We start from the raw sequence: 19,811 nt of genomic DNA on the forward strand, positions 1-19,811 counted from the left end.
GGTTAGTTATAATCTTACGGTATCATGAGGAAAATGTTAATATAATTATGATTAAAATACTCATTTACAAATTTAGGGTCAGAGAAAATCTATTCTCTATATATTAGTCTGTAGAGATATGCTTCATTCACTGAATTCAGAGTAATACATGTACCTTTCCAGAGGAAAAATTCAAATTAAGAAATAAAAGCAAGTTTAATCTCTATTGTTGGCATAATCAACAAACTCTGGCAAATAATTTTAACAGTACCTACACACCCTTATGCTTCAATCCCATGTTCAGACACAACTACAAAGTGATAATAAGATCAGAAAAATAAGTACATTAAAATCTTAGAAACAGACTGAACCTTTCATACTTCTCTTAAAAGTATCTACATGATTAGATAGCCATTTTATATAATGAATGGTCATTCAACTGCAGTATCTAAATGAATAGTGTGCCACATAGTTGCTTTCTTCCTAATATACAAATTAATTTAGAAGAGTTATTTTTTTCCTTTGTAAAAATAATGAATTCAATCCTAATTTTCTCTCTTTTATTTGGGAAATATTCAAGAACACATAAAATAACCAAATGGTTTCCCTTAATTTGTAAACAACTCTGTAAGTCAGATAGTAATGTTCATACTGTTTATTTGAAAATCTAAAGAAAACTGAAACCAATTTTGGTAATGCACACCTCCTCTTATGAATAATTACATTTTTCATGCATATAAAATTAAGATAGTTAATAGAACTTGTATTATGCCAACCTTCAAAATAACATCTATTTAATATTTTTAGACTAAATAGAAGGTTCTCTGCCATGTTAACTCTAGCAATATTCTTTTAGGGTAAATACCTTTATTAAGATAAACATACAGCAATGAATATAAGTTTACATTTCAATACTTCTTTCCAATGAGCTCCTCCACCACCAAAATATTATGCCCCCAAATATGAGATCTTCCATACACTTTAAAAATTCAACATCATTTATCCTCTGTATTTTCACCGACAAAACAAGTGAAATAGCACCATCTGGTGGGTATCACCATAACACAGTATTCCACATTTACCTTATCAGTTCTTTGAAAAACGGCATGACAAGAGGGGATTCTTATAAAGTACTATGAATGAATAATAAAACCAGCTTGATTACCAACCAAATGTGTACTTGAAAATGGAACCAAAATTGCAGGCATTGTTTTGTTTTTTAATTACTGAAATGTTAACCGTTTTTACAATGCCGTTAAGGATAAATTTTTTTGATACACTACATCTAGATATACTATTAATGAAAGAGGATGAGATGTGAACACAATCTTCACAAAAGACAGTGTTGTCTGTTAATTGTATTTATTTTAGGGCTGAGTTTGTTTTAAATAGGTGTGTCTAAATAATCAGCTATGATTAGCAAGGCTGATCTCAAGGTTTATTGACAATAAAAGCTGTCTGAGTCCTAACAGTGTTAATGATAAAAACATAACTTAGGCCATAATTTTATGAGCTAAATAACCACGTAACAAATGAAAAGAAACATAAACTGAAGACAAAATCAGAAATAAGGTGAGGTTATTTATTTTGGCAAATTTTATAACAGGCTCTTAAAGGTGAAATGGAGGAGAGAAGATCAAAATACTGAAGCCAACAAAGCGGTAGCATGTTTTTGATGCCCTTTAATCTAAAATTATAATTAAATATTACATTTTTCCAGCAACTACTAGTTAAACATACACTATGTTACACTATGTATACCATGGAAAGCAAGCACAAACATACAAAGCTATAAACCCATTTTCCCTGTAGCTTACAATGTAGCTATCATGTTTCCCAGGTAAAACAATCATGAAAATGCATATATAATTTTAGAACATCCTTTATAGACCACAAATCTAAGGTAAGAACAACAAAAAAATCCCTCATTTATAGTGGAAGACAGTGAAATATTATTATAAATTAAGTTCTCAAGTCAGTCAACAAATATAAGGGCCTACTAATTACTAGGAATACAAATGACAGTTCTACCCCTAAAAAATGTTTAATCATTTTCTAGTATCTGATGAGATGTCCTATAGGAAAAATAATAAATTTATACTATGCTGATGCCTGAGCACATAATTAGAAGGCTTTGTGCTTTAGCCCATGGAATGATGCTTGATTAGAATAAGTCAGATCATGATCATTCTATTTTCTTTGTCACTCACTGGTTTAGGAATGGGAGTGTGATGCAATGGAAGTCAATGATAAATTAAGGAAATATATGCTGGGGTAATTCTGGGAAAGTTCTTCATTTTAAAAAAGACCACAATATTTTCCTGTGAGTCTCTAGATATTATCAACTATATCAAACCTCTAAGAACAGCAACAGCCATTTGTAATCATGAGGAGTATCAGCCTAAAAGACACTGGGAATGGGAAGCAGAAAAACATAAAGACCCAGGACTCCCTGATTATGTTCCTGACGCACTGAATTAACCAACCAATTAACCAACCCTTACCTCCATATTTATTGTGTTAAGTAAGTTTCCATTTATAGATTGTCACTTTGTTTTGGGTATCTGTTACTTACAAACAAAGGCATCATACTACAAGTAGTATATAAATCTCCTGACTTTAGAAAGAACTAGTTCTGAAAAAGTTTATGCCCTCATCTACTACGTATTTTAAAAGAAGAAAAGAATTCTAATTAAAGAAACCTAAAATTGGCATATAAAATTCTCCCAGATCCAGACCGAAGAGGGCAGTCACAGACATTATCCCAAATGTATCACCAACACTAGATAGCTGCTAGAATTAGAGGCACTTATAAACAGTCAATCCAAATGTTGGAGAAAAACAAAGTTTCTGTTCTCTGCTAAAAAAACAAGTTGGTAATATTTAAGAAATAATAAAAGAGGCAACAAATTATATCTAGGAGTCTACCGGATTTTCTTAAAGAAATCTGCTGTGAAATTTGATTACATTCATGATGAGATAACTTAGATATAAAAAACGAAAGACTGATGATATGATTTCACTCATATGTAAAATCTAAAGAACAATGTAAAGGAACAAACTTAACAGAAACAGACTCATAGTTAACTTATTTTGAAATTATTTGAAACTTACAAAAATATTGCAAGAATTGTACAAATAACCCCTATATACTCTTCACCTGCATTTAATTAAGTTAACATTATAATACAATTTGACTCATTTCTCTCATTAAATATATTAACTATTTATTATTACACTTAGTTATCATAGAACCTTTTGAGTATGTTGCAAACATTAATACCCCTTACCCCCAAATACTTGAGTGTTATTTCCCAAGAACAAGACCATTTCATGACCACAGCTCATTTATTAATTCAGGATATTTAACATTGCTACAATATTATTATCTAATCTATAAGTCCATATTCAATTTTGCCAACAATGTCCTTCATAATACCCACCTTTCCTCTCACGACATAATCCAGGATCATGCATTACATTTAGCTGTTAGTTTCTTTGGTTTCTCTTAATCTGGAAAAGTTTCTGTCTTTCTATTTCCACAACAGTGACTCTTTTAAAGAGTACAGGCCAGCTGTTTCATTGAATTTGGGTTTGTCTGTTGTTTCCCTTACAATCAGATTCATGCTTTTTGGGGTGTGTTGTTTTTTTTTGGTAGGAATACTACACATGATATTCTGCCTTTCTCAGTGTATCACATCAGAAAGCACATGAAGTCAACTTGTATTTGAGACCATTTTAAGTGGCAAACTTTTTTCTATTTTTATATTTTAATAAATATTTAAAACTCTATTAATAAGATGAGGCCAATTTTTAAGTTAACATAAAGAAAAATTTAAATAAATAATATAGAAGTATTGACACTAGAAAGCACTACTATACATGTAACATACAGGTTTAACCAAATTCAAAATGACATGGACTTACATAGCCAATAACAATGTAAAGGCAGTCCACTCCAGATTCCTTCTGAGACTAATGGCAGATTAGTTAGTTTCCCTTAAAGACTGAAAAGGCAACCGATTGAAAGATAAAAACTATAAAAAAAAACACAACCAACCAAAAAATACTTATGTATTGATATAAGCATTTTACTGATATAGGAAAACAATATTACTATTTCAAGGGCATAGTATTTGTTTTAAAATAACAAAGGATGGATTTGTTATATTACTAAAACTGGTTCGATCATATTCTTTCAAACAATTCTCTGATACCAAATTCAATCAAGGTCAACAAATATAAAAAGAGTAAGAATCACCCTTATTCTTTGTGCCACCATAATGCATTCCAGTGCTTGTGTAAACTACATCAGACCTTAACAGAATAATAAATGTTTGAGATTAACAAAGCTTTAAAGATAATTATCCTACAAAACTGTTTAAAAGTCTATTCGTGCATGATCCTAACAACATCCTTCGATCCTACTTAGAAGAGAGTATAGTTAAATTTTTATAAATTGAAAGAACCTAAAAACTTCAGTTCTTGCCTAACCTCATTATTATGTTAGGTACATAGTCCCTAGCTTCATGGTTGACATCAGCTTGCCCATATTTCTAAATTACATCTTGAAAGCCAATCACATTTCCTCTGCCCTTCATTCTAGCAGGGAAAACATCTTTGAAGAGCTAATTATACAATTTAATATTTAAATATAAAATAGTTTGAAAAAGAACAGAGAAAAAGTAATGATAAAAGAGGTATCCATTCACACTCCTGCAAAGGGATATTGTTGGTAGGATTTGGTAACAAAAGATTTTCCTTGAAAGAGAATAAATTTATGCAAATTATATATGTGAAGCATATTTTCTGCACTATTTGGGATCTTGAGAAAATATTTCTTTTGCTCTTTCTACCATGCAGACATTTTCTATTTTGGGGGGAGGGGGGGATGGAATTCTTTAATAAACATTTTCCCATCCAATTCAACAATTCCAACATTTTTTTAAAAAACGGGAAAAAAGATAATTGCAAATATGACACATAAAATCCAGTTAAACTACAAAACATTTTCCCCCAGAATTTTCTATCAGGCTTGTTTCTACCTGCTGTGATCTTACCCAACACAGATTTACAGACCTAGAAATCACAAGTCTCCCTGGCCTTCCCGAACAAAGCATTAAAGTAGTAGGAATGTTTGAAGAAGGTAGTTTAATTTCATATGTGCTATTAAAATTTAGTATGTAAAAAGTGAGACTTTTTATAAAGGTAATATTTTCACAAGAAAAACATTTGGAAGTGATTAAGATATAAAGTGAAATTTAAAAGAAAAGTTTATAATCTATTCTAGATGTGTTTCAACTTTGCCAAATAACTGAAAAGGTCAGGTTGCAATCTTAATGAAGTTCTACAGAGGGAGCTAGTACCACAAAGAAGAAATTGATAACACAGAACTTCAAGAAAAGACCTCATCTGTTGAAAATATTAGATTTCTATTGATCAACATTAGCTTAGATTATTCTCTAAGATTCTACCTTAGCCATCAGAAACACAGTATTACCTACAAACTATGGGATATTTCTAGTAAACTAGTTCTTAAAACTTATAAAATGTAATATTCATCATAAATACCTTTAAACACCATAAAGTAGGTATATTGTTTTAAATAATATAATTCCTCCAAAAAAGTAAAAAAAGCTTCTCTTTCCTAAGTCACTGAACTTAGGCAAAGTAGAAATCAATAAAAAAGATCTTAAATCAAATCACAATCCACCCTTTTCTACTATAAACAAGTTACAGTCTAAGGCCCAGTCTTTCTGTAAAATGGGAATATATATCTGCCTCAAAAGGTTGCTGTGAAAATTAAATTAGAGCATAAAAGTAATTAAATAATGCTCTCTTCTCTTGTTCTTTAACACATACATGTTATTTAATTGTTCAATACTTTCCAAAAAGAAATCAATAATTACATTCAGTAGAGAAAGTATTTTCAAGGATTAGATTAGTTGCTGATACTAAAAATTTCCCAAATCCATACCATTCCCCCAAAATCTAACTCAATCTTTAAGAGGATATAGACAGTGTTGGCATACCCTTACTTTATTTTTCAGGTAGATATCTGTCAGAGCTTCATTCCCAAAATACTCCTGTTTGTGTCAGACCAAGGAGAAAAAGAATTCAACATACCAGCCCTTTCTGTTCTCTCCATTACATGCTGACCCCACTGAATATTCACCCCATAGATATCACATAGTGAAATACTGTCAAGTAAATTATTTATAGCAAAGGATCAATGAGCTACACATGGACTGCAAAGCTCTGAATAAAGTTACGGGAAACACCTTAACTTTCCCTCTCCCTGAAAAAAAAACTGGAGATAGAGACCAAAAAAGACCATTACCCTTCTTTTTTTCTAAATAATTTTATGCTAGAAACTCAGAAACTATACCTGTAGGGACTACTGAATAAACTAAAAGAGTAGTAGCTAGTTAAAGAAATCATTTGCTAAACAGACAATAATAAAATCACAAAGCACTAATGTAAACTCACAATGATACTTGAAAGACATCTCCAAGAGCAGAAGCCAGTCCAAGAGGTTTTTATAAACCTCATCGTACTCACAAACACCTATATCACAACTAAGCTTTACATGATTCTTCATAATTCAAAGCTGTTTCATATATATAATTTCATCTAATCCTTAACTAATAAAATAAAATAGAATTATTACCATTTTACAAATAAGGATATTAAAATCAGAAGATTAAGTGATTAAACTAAGTGATATAGTTTGATACAGTGTTAACTAAAACTACATTTCGCAGAACTTCCTTCTCTATATGGTTTCAGGTTAGGATTAACCACAGGAGAAATTTGTTTACAATTTGAGAGTTGCAAGTAAAGCAGCTGCCATTTCACTCCAAAGGTAGTTATTCGTTAGAGGTACTGAAAGACAGAAAGGTATGGGCATTTTGTCCTTACTTATCCCCCACTCTACCTCCAGCTCACCTTTCCAACCAGGCCCAAGTCTTTCATTAGATGGTCACTGAAAATTGCAGAGAGCCAACAACCCACCCACCCTCTTCAAAGTTCCTCCAGCAGCTGGACATGCCTAGCTGCTTCTTAAAAGTTCCAGTTCATTAACCTACACCAGATGTGGTTAGTGACTTTTCTCTGATCCTTTTTGGACCTTTACTTCCCTAGTTTTTCCCACAACTGAAAAAAGTTCAATTCCTATAATCTTTCTTAATACTCATAGTGGAATTGAATCCTAACAGATACACCAAGGTTATAGACTGTGGCAAAACTCATACATAAACTAAGTTTCTTCTAATGCAAAGTACAAGGCACCACACATTTCTTCAAAGGATTTTAAGATTTACCACTAATGACAAATATTTTTCATTCATCTATCATACATACACAAATATAAGACTTAGTTGAACCCTAAAATTATCTCTTGTAATGAGTTCTCCTTTATGACAGGTTTAGTAATTTTCTTTTAAACAATAAAATATTTAAGCTAACCTTTCAGAAGTTTTATAATCCAGGTATACCAGATAAGAAAAAACTGAAATTCTAGAATTTCAGTCAAAAGTTCACCAAAAAGGATGAACTCCGGCTACTTGAGAACCATGTATGGAATATGTACAAAAGCCTGAAACAAATTCAATCAATGTTAGTTTGCAATTCTCACAGAACTCACCTAATGGTGTTAGTAAAAAAGAAGCAAAGAAATCTAACACAAATTTAGTTCTTATTGCTGGAGGCACAGTCTCAGCAAAAATGGTATTATTATAAAAAGCTTTTTAATGATTAATTTTAAAAGCAATATAGTTAATGGCTATCTTATAAAAATCAGAATAAGATTAGACTATATATAAAAATCAATAAAAAACTTTTCTCATGTAAAAAGCATTTGTAGTTTAGGATGAAATTTCCAATGAAAGCATCACAGAGTCAAACAACTTAGAAAAAGATTATTGTGTCCTAGAGAAAGTGGTGACAAAGATGTCGATGATAAAGATTCTGAATGCTCAAGAAAATGAGGGTAAAAAAGAAAAAAGTTTTAAAATTATTCCACATAATATGTAGCTGTAAAATGTATGAAATAACTAAATTGTGAGTCTAAATCTCACTTATTCTATAAACATCTCTAAAAGCTTTGTATTATGCCCTCTCCCTGGAAGAATGGGAAGTGTCTTGTATTTGGAAGTATTGGTGTATAGTATAGTGTATAGTATTCGGTGATTCTCTTCAATTCACTCATTAGTGGCTATAAGTCTGAGGAAGTTTCTAAAACAATAATATGAAATTAATCATTGTGTCTTCATATCACTATTGAGTTCATTTTAATCAGTTACTCAGTCTTGCAATGGATATTAATTCCTTTATTTAAAAAAAAAAAATCACTGCATATTTAGAGAGCTGCTGGTATAACAGTAAAAGCACTAAAATGGGAATCAGGAAACCTGAATTCTTACCCAGCAATTGTCATTAAAGTGTAACTTGTACTAGTCACTTTATCACTGTGAATTTTCACTTAATTTCATTATAAATTACAGATATTAGTTCTAAAGTTCATTTCTCTAGACTCAAAGCTCTATAATTTAAAAGATATGAAAAAGAGGCCTTTGAGAAAGAGAAGATAAAAATGTTTATGATATTTAAAATACTGGATCTTATTTATGAATATTGACAACAACCATTTAATCTTGTTGATCCTAGATGTTCTTTATTTCAATAGTGTCAATTTTGACTTTCTGCTTGCCAGGTTTCTCCCACCCCTCTTCTGCATTAAGCAAATACATTTTACCATGAACAAAATCTATTAGCTTTACAGTCAATCAGTTCTTATATTATTCTTACAAAACAATCTTGAGGTTTTCAAAGAACTGCTAAGTAACAAAATTAATAATGATGGATATAAGAGCATATCAGATGTTACTGATTGTCTCTAACTGCTCTTAACATATTTTCAAACATGCCACTTAAATACTTATAAGTCTTCCCTGCTAGTTTAAAAATTGGGCACTGTTCTCTAAAAAATTATCATCTTTTTACACTGAACCAAAGATCAAGTTCTAACAGTGTCCTTTCTCAGGCTTCATACCCCTTGCATAACTCATTTATTTTCTCCCATTTTGTCATAATTGTAAATTGACCAAAAAAACCTTAAATGTAATATAATTATTACAAGACAAAATTTTAAACCTTAAAGCAGTAATTCTGAAAAAATAATTGTTGACATAAAAAAAAAAAGAATCATTAAAGAGAATTCATTCAACATCAGAAGGAAAAATATACCTCATATGTAGAATAGCATAATTGTTTATAAAAAATTCACTCTTTATCTTGGCAGCTATCTTGAAAAGTCAAGTAAATAAATGTGAATCTTTTTCCGAGAGGCCTTCTCCATGCCTTATATATTATACAGCAAACTGAAAAAAATCCTCCGATATCAAGTTACTTCTGCCTGTGTTAAGTGGCATAAATACTTCTGAATTTATATTGCCTTTGGTATTTGTCTCTAACTCCAGCCAACTTTTAACTTTCCTTATCTTAATCTTTATTCAAGGTAATATACAATTTAGATATTCATAAAGCAAACAGATATTTATGGAAACAAAATGGTTCCATAAATGTAGATATGTCCAATAAGAAAACCCACAATTACAAAATCTCCAATTATGAAACTTTTAAAATGTGAAGCAATATTAATTTGGAGAGTTAGTCTCCATTTATAAATGAAGTCAATATCTTTTCTTTAAATAGTGCCTACTACACTGACTGATAAGTAGGTGGAAAATATTTATTGAATGAAATAGTGATGTTTTTCTAATTTATTTTAAATTACTCCATTTATAAAACTGTAACAGACTGAGAAAATCTATAGAAGGCTAATGCAACCAGTTTATTACTGGACCATGTATAGAGCAAAATATAAATTATATCATTTTGGATTAATCTCACCACAAGTTTAATTGTTTAGCTTTCCGTACTTAAAATCATCCCCCAGAATCTCCAGTATGTAGAATATTAAAAAAATAGGAACCTGAGAAAAACCATTCAGCTTAAAGAGACAGCTGTCACTGTCACTGATGACCAATCTTTCCTGTTTTGTTGCATATCAGTATTCCCCAGACAAATAACAAGTGTATTTGTAAAGCAAGAGTGACTAAGGGTATGTGGAATTTGGATCACCACATTTCAGAAGCTAAGAATATTTTAAATGGAAACACAGTTAATACTTAGCATATAAAGTAGTATCAAGACAGTTATTGTAGTCTTATTTATACACATAGAATTAAGGTACATTTTCAAAAAGCAGGCTAATGTGATGGCATCACTGCATTTTTGCAATATCATAATGAATCAAGACTGTCTTTAACAGATTAGAATTAAGAAGCAATTATGTTTTATGAAAATAAAGCATGGAATTATTAATTGGATAATTAAATTTTGTTTTATATCTACATCTTATGATATTTTGAAAAGCTTAGTCTTAAGCACATAGAGATCTTGGCTATTTTAATGGTAAGAACACAAATGAGATTATTTATAAGCAGCTTTCATGAAGGGCTGGTGTTGCAGTAGTATATTCAACTGAGAGTTTTCTTTAGTGCACAGGTCAAAAACTACAAAGCAGAGAGCCAGCAGCCACAAGAACAAAAATAATCAAGTAATGCCAAATCAGTCAAGTCACAATACTAACAAGTATAAGAACCTTGCTATGTAAGCACTAGTTATTAAGAGGGAAGACTACTTGTTATACAGAAAAAATTGTGGCCCTGGCTGGGTGGCTCAGTTGATTAAAATGTCATCTGTACACCAAAAGGTTACAGGTCCGGTTCCTGGTCAGGGCACATACCTAGGTTTTGGGTTCAATCCCCAGTCAGGGTGCTTATGGAAGAAAACTGATTGATGTTTCTTCTCACATCAGTGTCTCTCTCTTTTTCTTTCTCTCCCTTCCTCTCTCTCTCAAATCAATTTAAAAAACACATATCCTTGGGGGATGATTAAAAAAAAACAATAGTAATAAATAAAATTGTGCTCTTTCAACCTTTAGATGTACATTATATTTGTTCACTTAGTTCACCATTATGACTATTAAAGTTGAAAAAGTTCATCTTGCAATAGATAAGTATATTAAATTAACACTTTAAATAAATTTAGTGAATTCAGAATTTCTGTAAGTTCTTTTTTCTGGTTATAGAAATAGAAAAATTCCAGACGGACAATTCATAAATTTTAAATTTCATGCCATTCTGAGTAGCACAATGAAATCTCATGCTGCCCAGCCCTGTCCCACCCAGGATGTAAATCATCCCTTGGCCCAATGTATCCCAGCTCTATAGCTACCCACCCATTAGTCACTTAGTAGCCCTCCGGGTTACCAGGTCCACTGTCGTGGTATCACAGTGCTTGTGTTCAAGTAAACCTTATAGTAGCCTACTGTTATGGCACAATGCTTACGCCATTCACCTCACATCATCTCATCACGCAGGCATTGTATCATCTCACATCATCATTAGAAGGGTGAGTATAGTACAATAAGAGAGAGACCACATCCACATAACTTTTATTACAGTATATTGTCACAATTGTTCTATTTTATTATTAGTTATTGTTAATCTCTTAGTGTGTCTATTTATAAATTAAACTTTACCATAAGTGTGTGTGTGTGTGTGTATAGCATTTGGTACTACCCATGATTTTAGGCATGGGGGGGTCTAGTAAAGTATCCCCCATAGAAAAGGTAGGACTACAGTATTATCAAGTGTGGTCCAACCTGAAAGTGTAATTTGCCTCAAATTCCTAAAATTCTTAATTCTATAGTATTATTTGACATGAGGTAGTTGCATAATAATTAAAATTATCAGAACTTTCTTATGGCACAATTGGGGGAAAAGGTAGACAAGCTAGAAAATTGAAACATACAAAATTTTTTAGCTTCCTTTCAGTCTTATGATACTGAAAAGGTTAAGGTAAGGTAAATTTAAAGAACTCCCAAATCAGTAATTTTTAACTAAAAACTTTACAGCTCCTGCAAGGTAGTAATCTTTTAAATAACACTGTCGGGCAGAAAAATAGGAATGGAAATATCCCAGAATCACATATAGTTATTTTTATCTGAAAGATAGAACCCTAAGAAAATTAAAACTTTAAAAAGAAACAAAATTTTATTCACACTGCAAACTTTTTAAAGTGCTAAACAATAACTAGGCACTTTTTCATAAGGCAACAAAAGAAACAAAATTTTATTTCTCTATCTTAACCATGAGGGTGAGGAAGTCAACTAAATAAAAGCCAAAAATTAACAGTGACAATTTAATATTTTATCTAGGGAAAGAAAATGAAATGACATATTTCTCAATTATGGTATACAATACTACGTACTTTAATGTGCACATAGGAACAATTATTTCCTGTTAACCTTATGTAGTATAAATATCCTAATCCTACAAGGATTAAGGCCACGGTGTTAGTTATATCTCTATATTTCATATAATTTAAAAAATCAAACTATTTATATACATCTACTCCATTAACAGGGTAAACTATGTACAATATTAGGTTTAATGCACTTACAATTCCTTGTGCTTGTCTTCAGCCAAGATTTGGTCATTTGCTTTAAGAGAATACCTGTAACACAGAACAAAAATATACTGGTCATATAAACATACAAGTACATTTGACTCATAGACATCTAACTGTATCATCAACAGCAGATACCCATCAAACAAGCAATACCACACTGTTACAGATCTGTCTTAATCTGTAAAACGTAAAGATTGCCCAAGTTCTTTGCTATCCTATTAGTCGCTTCCACATATACCACCCCAAGAATTGAAGAGTCCAACTTGACCATGCTTTGACAACACAAGATATCTTCAATATTCTTCTGTAGTGAATCATCTGTAATGTTACTCATCTAACAGGTCAAAATTCAAGAAATCGTGTAGAGTAACATTACTACTACAATGATAAGTATTTAAGAGTTCATTAAAAATATGCAGTTATTCATTCATTAAACACATAGTAAACATCTACTGTGTACCAGACTATGTACTAGGTAGTGAGACATACGAGAAAAAGTACGTTTTGAAGTTCCTGACTGAACCATTTACTAGCTTAATGACCATAGGCAACTATTTCGTATCTTTAAGTCTCAGTTTCCATATCTATAAATCAGAGGTTGCTATAAATATTAGAACAGGGATCTTTCAAATTACTGCTGAAGGTAACAGAATTTCTAATGAGCACACTGCTGAAATAGGTTTTAAAAAAAACCAACAGCAATGGACAGCAATTCCCAGGTTTTCCATTTCCACTTATATTCAACCCTTTCCTAAAATGAATATACCTGACAATGGATCAGAGGTCCAAGTGGAGTAACCATGTAGACTCTCCTTTCTGGCCTCCCCTTTCACAAGTGCTTTTACCCACCTTATAAAAAGAATATCATATCTATCACCTACCCTGAATAGAACTGTATTGCACTGCCTAGCATGTAAAAATCTCTGAAGTACTAAACTAGAAAGGATTCATATTTTTGTCTGCAAAGCCTTCTTTAATACCACAAACTGATTACAGGGCTTCCTGTTTTATACATTATTTCTATAAAGAATGAAGCCAGAAATTATAAATGGGGAACTGTGATAGGATGTTCTATTTGCAGACACATAATGGAATGGGGCAGACGTTGACTGCAATTTTCATTTAAATAGTTTCTCTCTTTCATCCCATATTCATCATCAGAGAATGTATTTCTTTTCAGAAAGAGTTGTGAAACAAAGGTAAGACAGTTTCCAATCAGAAACAAGAAAGACAGTCACCTTATTTCTTCCAGGAGACAAACTTAAAACAAGGCTCCCTGCTCTTCCATTTATCTACTGAGGATTAAATATCAAAAGATGGTTGTCACAGAAACACGAACCAAGCCATTTATTTGAACTGAAAAATGAGGCCAGACCTTTTCTATCATGAAAATAAATCTGATTGTTTTGACAATAAAGAACAGTTTTGCCAATAAGGTTCCAAGGCAGATGGCCTTAAACTGAATGAATGGCTTTCACTAAAACATATTTAAGGTACCTGATAAAAACACTGACAAAGGCATACTGAAATTAACAATATTTAACTTTTACCATCACCTCCTGAAATATTAAGATAAACATATACTTATAAGAAGAACACTGATATAACTACTAATTATTTAAGAAATCTTAATAAAGCCAATTTTGGTATACTTTCCAGAATTACATGTCTCTAATCACTCTAATAAATGACCAAGTCAGGTGGTTTCTAATTCTTTGCTTCCAACAAAATTGAAGAGTAACCTAATCAAATTACCAGCTGATAAACAAAAAGAATTTTTGATGATAGAGGAGTTCAAATAATTGAGTGATAAAGCTGAAACAAAAATCTGTCCATTACCATCCAATTAATTATGTGAACTTTTTTCTCAGCACTTACACCTCTAAATGAAAAAAGGGAAATAAAATGATGCCGAACATTGTCTTATTGCAGCAATATGTATTATTTATCCACAAAAAGCTGAACTAAAAACAAAAATTAACTTCACCCATTCATCAAAAGACACATTTCCAAAAATTTCATTTTCTTCTGTTTCATAATTATTTAACATTTTAATATATTTATGTTGTTTAACTAACTACATGCTAATTATAATTTAATGACTAGGAAGTATTTATTTAAATTCAATTTGCATATATATTTTTAGTGAAGAGACATGATAGGGTGATCAATATGCATAAAATATTACTTTCATAATATACTACATGCAAAGTATAATTTCTACATAAAAATACATTATGTAAGGATAAAATATGTGGGGAAAAGTATAACATAAATACAAACTTAAACAGAAAAAAATGTAAAATTTTTAAATGTTAAAAAGAGCTTTTTTAACACAGTGCAACATACAGATCTTGTATCATAGAAATGTACACCTGAAACCTAGATGATCCTATTAACCAATGACACCCCAATAAATTTAATAAAAATAAAAATTTTTAAAAAGCTTGTTCATGTATTTTTAGAAAAGGATGACGATAGGTATCACACCATTATGTTATCTAGAGTCCTCTAAAAGAGTAATTGGTCAATTTTATTTACCATTACAATTGTGGACAAAAAGGGGCTACATATTAAACCTGAAAAGCTCAGGGCAGGCCAGCATGGCGACCTTGCAAACTCAGAGACTAAAATAACCACAAAGGATGGTGTGAAATTAAAACTTGTTAAACAGAAGCAGTTCAAGGTTGGTAGCCATGTCCTGAGGCAGTATTTTCCCCTAACAAAGGATGAGAAGTTGAAGGGAACAGTGAAGGAGGCCTGAACAAAGTGCCCATAGAGGCAGGAAGCAGGCAAGGATAGCCTGATTTTGATCAAATTACCAAAAGGAAGATTTTACTCTCCTAATTCACACAGTACACCTCCAGGTCCTCAACAATAAATTTTAAGATCCATTCTGAACTATTCTCTAGGCAAATGAGTTCTCTAATCTCTAACAAGCTTCAAAGTAATCACTCTTCCTACAGTATTTCTTTCTCTGATCTAATTTCCCCCTACCCAAACCAGATAACCTTTCATCAGATCTCAATTACCTTTATTCTTTTTCATCTTTGCTGGGTTTTTCTCAGTTTTATCTTCCATATCTTTACCCTGACTCTTGCGCACACATAGAAATCTAGCCTATGCAAAAAACTGCAAGGTCTGAGGACAGAGTACTCAAGACTGTTCTCACTTCTAACACCAGCTGCAAGTTCATGGGGTTCCCAAAACCACCTTCAGGTTCAATAATTCACTGGAAGGGCTCACAGAAAGCTATTATACTGAAAGTTATTATACTCAAGGTTACAGATTACAAGGAAAGGATACAAGTCAAAATCAGACAAGGGAAGAGACATACAGGGCAGTGAGTCTGCCAGTTCCAAATGCAAAGCTTCTAGGATGCATTACTACTCTCTTGGCATCAACATGGCACACTGTTGATATGTGACAATATGGTATAGAGTACTGCCAACCAGGGAAGCTCACTGCGCTTCAGTGTCCAGAGATTTTACTGAAGCTTCATTATCTAGGCATGGTTAATCTATTGTTTTGCCCAAGTGGTTTAATCATGTCTCCAGGTTGACTGATACCATATGACCCAAAGCCTCACTCTAAATGACATAACTGGTCACACTATTGGGTGTGGCTAACTCTGTCCTAAACAAAAAGATACCTCTACATGTATGATATAGATTACCTCCCAGAAGCCAAGAGCAAAGGCAAGACCTCTCTTTGAGCAAGGCCAATTCTTCACACATGCCTATGTGTATGTTTGTTTGTTTACATGTCTATAAATATACTGGTGTGCATGTATGTGCTTTTCTTTATTCATAAACTAATCTAGATCTTCATTTTTCATAGAACTCTCCCTTATAAATACCCACTTTACTCAATTTTAGTTAGATTAATAGCTATATGAAATGCCACTACAATAACCTATTGTTGTTAATTATCTATCTTGCTGCCTAAAAGAATAATATTCTAATTTTAAAATTAAAATATCGATTTAGTTTGCAAATTAGAAAAAGGGCACTATTAGAGAGAGATGATTTGTTCTTCCAGGCAACTTAAATACCTTTCCAAAGCTCATAAACTACAACCAAACTCCATATGTATAGATGATTATTTGTTTGTGTGTTTTTTGGTGTGTTGTTTTTTTTAAATATATCTTTATTGATTTCAGAGAGAGGAAAGGAGAGGGAGAGGGAGAGAGAGAGAGAGAGAAACATCAATGATGAGAGAGTCATTAATGGGCTGCCTCCTGCAGGCCCCCGACTGGGGATCGAGCCCAGAACCCGGGCATGTGCACTGACCAGGAATCGAACGCTGACCGCTTGGATCCTAGGTCGATGCTCAACCGCTGAGCCACACCCAGCCGGGCAGATGATTATTTGTAAGAGAATAAAAACTTTACCAAACACCTTTTAAAAACGTGTACCACGCCCAGCCGGGCATGGCTCAGCAGTTGAGCATCAACCTAGGATCCAGATCGGGGTTCGATTCCTGGTCAGGGCACATGCCCGGATTGCGGGCTAGGCAGCTGATCAATGACTCTCTCACCATTGATGTTTCTATCTCTCTCTCCCCTCCTCCTTTCCTCTCTCTGAAATCAATATATATTTTTTAAAAATAAAATAAAAATAAAAATGTGTACCAGAAATAGTACACACCTATAATTGTAAAAATTATGTATAAACTAAAACAACTGTTTAAAGTTCACTTTGAATGTAGGCATACTATAAATTAGAATTACAAATGCAAAGGTAAATATACTATCAGGACTATAATCCTTACTAATGAAATGGAGCTGTTTTTCATGGAAACAGTTAAATGTTTAAATGTAGATTTATAACTATATATAGCTCTCATTTTCACTTAGTATGTCCTGGTCTGCCAACCTTACTGCTGTTGGCAGAACAGAAGATATAGAGTCTTTTGAATCTCTTTATCACATTTAACTTAGTCTCTGAACATTTGATGTTTTATATTAATAAACTTCAAAGAGAAAAACTTAGGAGAAAGTAGAGAGAGAGCTATACTCAATTTTCTACCATGTCTTTCCCAAAATGATACAAAGCACACCCTATTTTTAAGTTGGGCTTTGTTTCCTAAAGACATGATTAGATAGGTGTTCTGCTTTTATATCCATTTCTTAGATTCAAACATGAACATAGTCCCTAAAAAGAAATACAGCAAAAAAGGATAGTGGTAGCTCTCAAACTTTTTTCTGTCTGAATTTACCAGAGAGAAAACACATACAGCCCAATCAGCGGAAGATGAGGAAGCAGGAGGAGGCACCAGGAAGGGCCTTCTGTGTCCTGAAGCTAGCCCCCACCAAGAAAACCTGAGTGAGTGAAAAACCCTAAGATTGAAAGTCTGAGACCTGTGTTATTATCCCGATTCTGCCATTAATTAGTTTTGAAGTGGGCAAGCCATTAATTTCTCTAAGGACAAACTACCTATGCCGCAGGGTTACTATGTGGATCCAAAAAGGTAATACATGAAGTGTCCAGCGCGTTACTTACTACACAATAAATACTCATCCCCTCTTCCTTTGAATGCTTCCACCCCTTTAAATGAATGATTCAATCAGTTCAAAATGGAGGGGATGAGGGGAAGGGGCAGCTCTAAGTGTTTTGAAACACTTTGAAATTAGGAAAAAGTATAATAAAAACAAACACATGTAACACTTTCGAATGTGGTTACAATATTCATCTGGATGTAGTTTTCACTTAAACTTTTCAATCAATGAACATGTAAGCCCTCAAAGATTAGTTCAAAACTTTTCTTATATAAAAACTTAAATTTAATTTACATACATTATTGAATAAATATTGACAGCAACAGGTGGCAAGTTAAGCAGGAAGAGGAGGGGAGGGAGGGAGAGCAGAAGAGCTGGGAGAGGACAAGAGCACTCTCCTTAACTAACGCTGCAGAGCTGATTATGGAAGACGTGCCTCGTGCAAGACAATAAAATCCCGCAGTGGCATTTCCACCATGGCAATGGGAAAACGCTATTGTTATTTAGGTTTATAATTTAATATCAGAACATAAGTAAAATGTATTAATACATTACAGATAACTATTATGATATCAGCAACAGCAGTAGTGTAATAAAATAAAATTTGGGCCTTTTATATGAGACTGAATCAAACACTGTTTATTCAAACGTGTTTTTCCCCTGGAGATTAGGGTAACACCGAATTTCAGGCCTTAAGGTCCTTGAAGAGATTGTGAAGTCCACAAACAGCCCAGTCGTAAGTGAAATGCCTACCCAATGTCGCACAGGTAGTTGGTGCCAAGCTAGAACTTGCAACACAGCAGGGTGAAAATAAATTATTCCATAAGTACTCGCAACTAAGACTGCCTTCAGAGAATTAAACAAGTAAAATTCCTAGAAATCTACAAACATTACCACATAGTCCAAAGAATCCTAAAAGCATCCTGCAAAATTGTATAGAATTGGCAGAATCAGGTAGACAGCATGCATATGGTAATATTTTAAATCAGTTTAATTGCAATTAAAAAATAAAGGTTGATTAAAACAAACTAGAGAGGAAGAAAAGGGACGCCAAAAGGGTTAATCACCATAACACTGTTTCATATTAAAGCTGAAATTTAAGAGGCTTACAAAGAAACAGATTAAGAGTAAACCACAGGGTTAGAATGAAAATAATAGCACAAGTACAAGGATTATGAAAATAATATTTTAAATTCTCGCTAGTAAACTAGAGGATTAAACCTCAATTAGTAAAAGCTGAGGGAAAAAGAATTAAACTAGATTTAAACCTAACAAATAGAGTTATACTCCTTGTATTCTTTAATTTTTCTTTCTTTATGGTTTTATTTTTTTAAAAGTTGATAATGACTCCAAATGACTAGCCACATATTTTCATTAAAGGAATTTTTTATAATTTGGTGAAAGTGCTAAGTCTCTCAACTGGAAGCCGTCCTAACGGAACCACGTTCTGTGTCCTTTCCTTACATTAAAGGAACGTCTATCCTTTGCCTCTCCAATCAAGCACCTTTATGAAAATCACACTTAGCAATATGTATCAGTATATTATTTAGAAACAGACAGATACTGGGGAAAATCAGCTAATAGGAATTAAAAATGGTTTCTTCTGGAAAAACAGCACTGATGGGGAATGGGGTAAATGCAAGGACAGAGGATGCAACAAAGGACCAACATTTTTCCTTAAAAACCTTTAATACTAGCTTCTTTTTTAACTAGTACTAGTTTTATATTGATCATTTTCTATTTGAAATGCCAAATACATTTTTAAAAAACAGAATCAAAACAACATAAATAT

General features: G+C 32.6%; 1 protein-coding gene across 3 annotated transcripts in view; it reads right to left on the reverse strand.

Moving 5' to 3' along the window:
• ADK (adenosine kinase) overlaps window positions 1–19,811 on the reverse strand; it is an 888,023-nt gene that overhangs the window by 830,080 nt on the left and 38,132 nt on the right. For all 3 annotated transcript variants that reach the window (XM_081158526.1, XM_081158525.1, XM_081158527.1), the window contains exon 3: window positions 12,511–12,564. In XM_081158526.1, the coding sequence (XP_081014652.1) occupies window positions 12,511–12,564 (54 nt within the window). The remainder of the gene's footprint in view (window positions 1–12,510; window positions 12,565–19,811) is intronic.

Source organism: Miniopterus schreibersii (assembly GCF_964146895.1).
Source record: "Miniopterus schreibersii genome assembly, chromosome: 14".
Classification (NCBI taxonomy): Eukaryota; Metazoa; Chordata; class Mammalia; order Chiroptera; family Miniopteridae; genus Miniopterus; species Miniopterus schreibersii.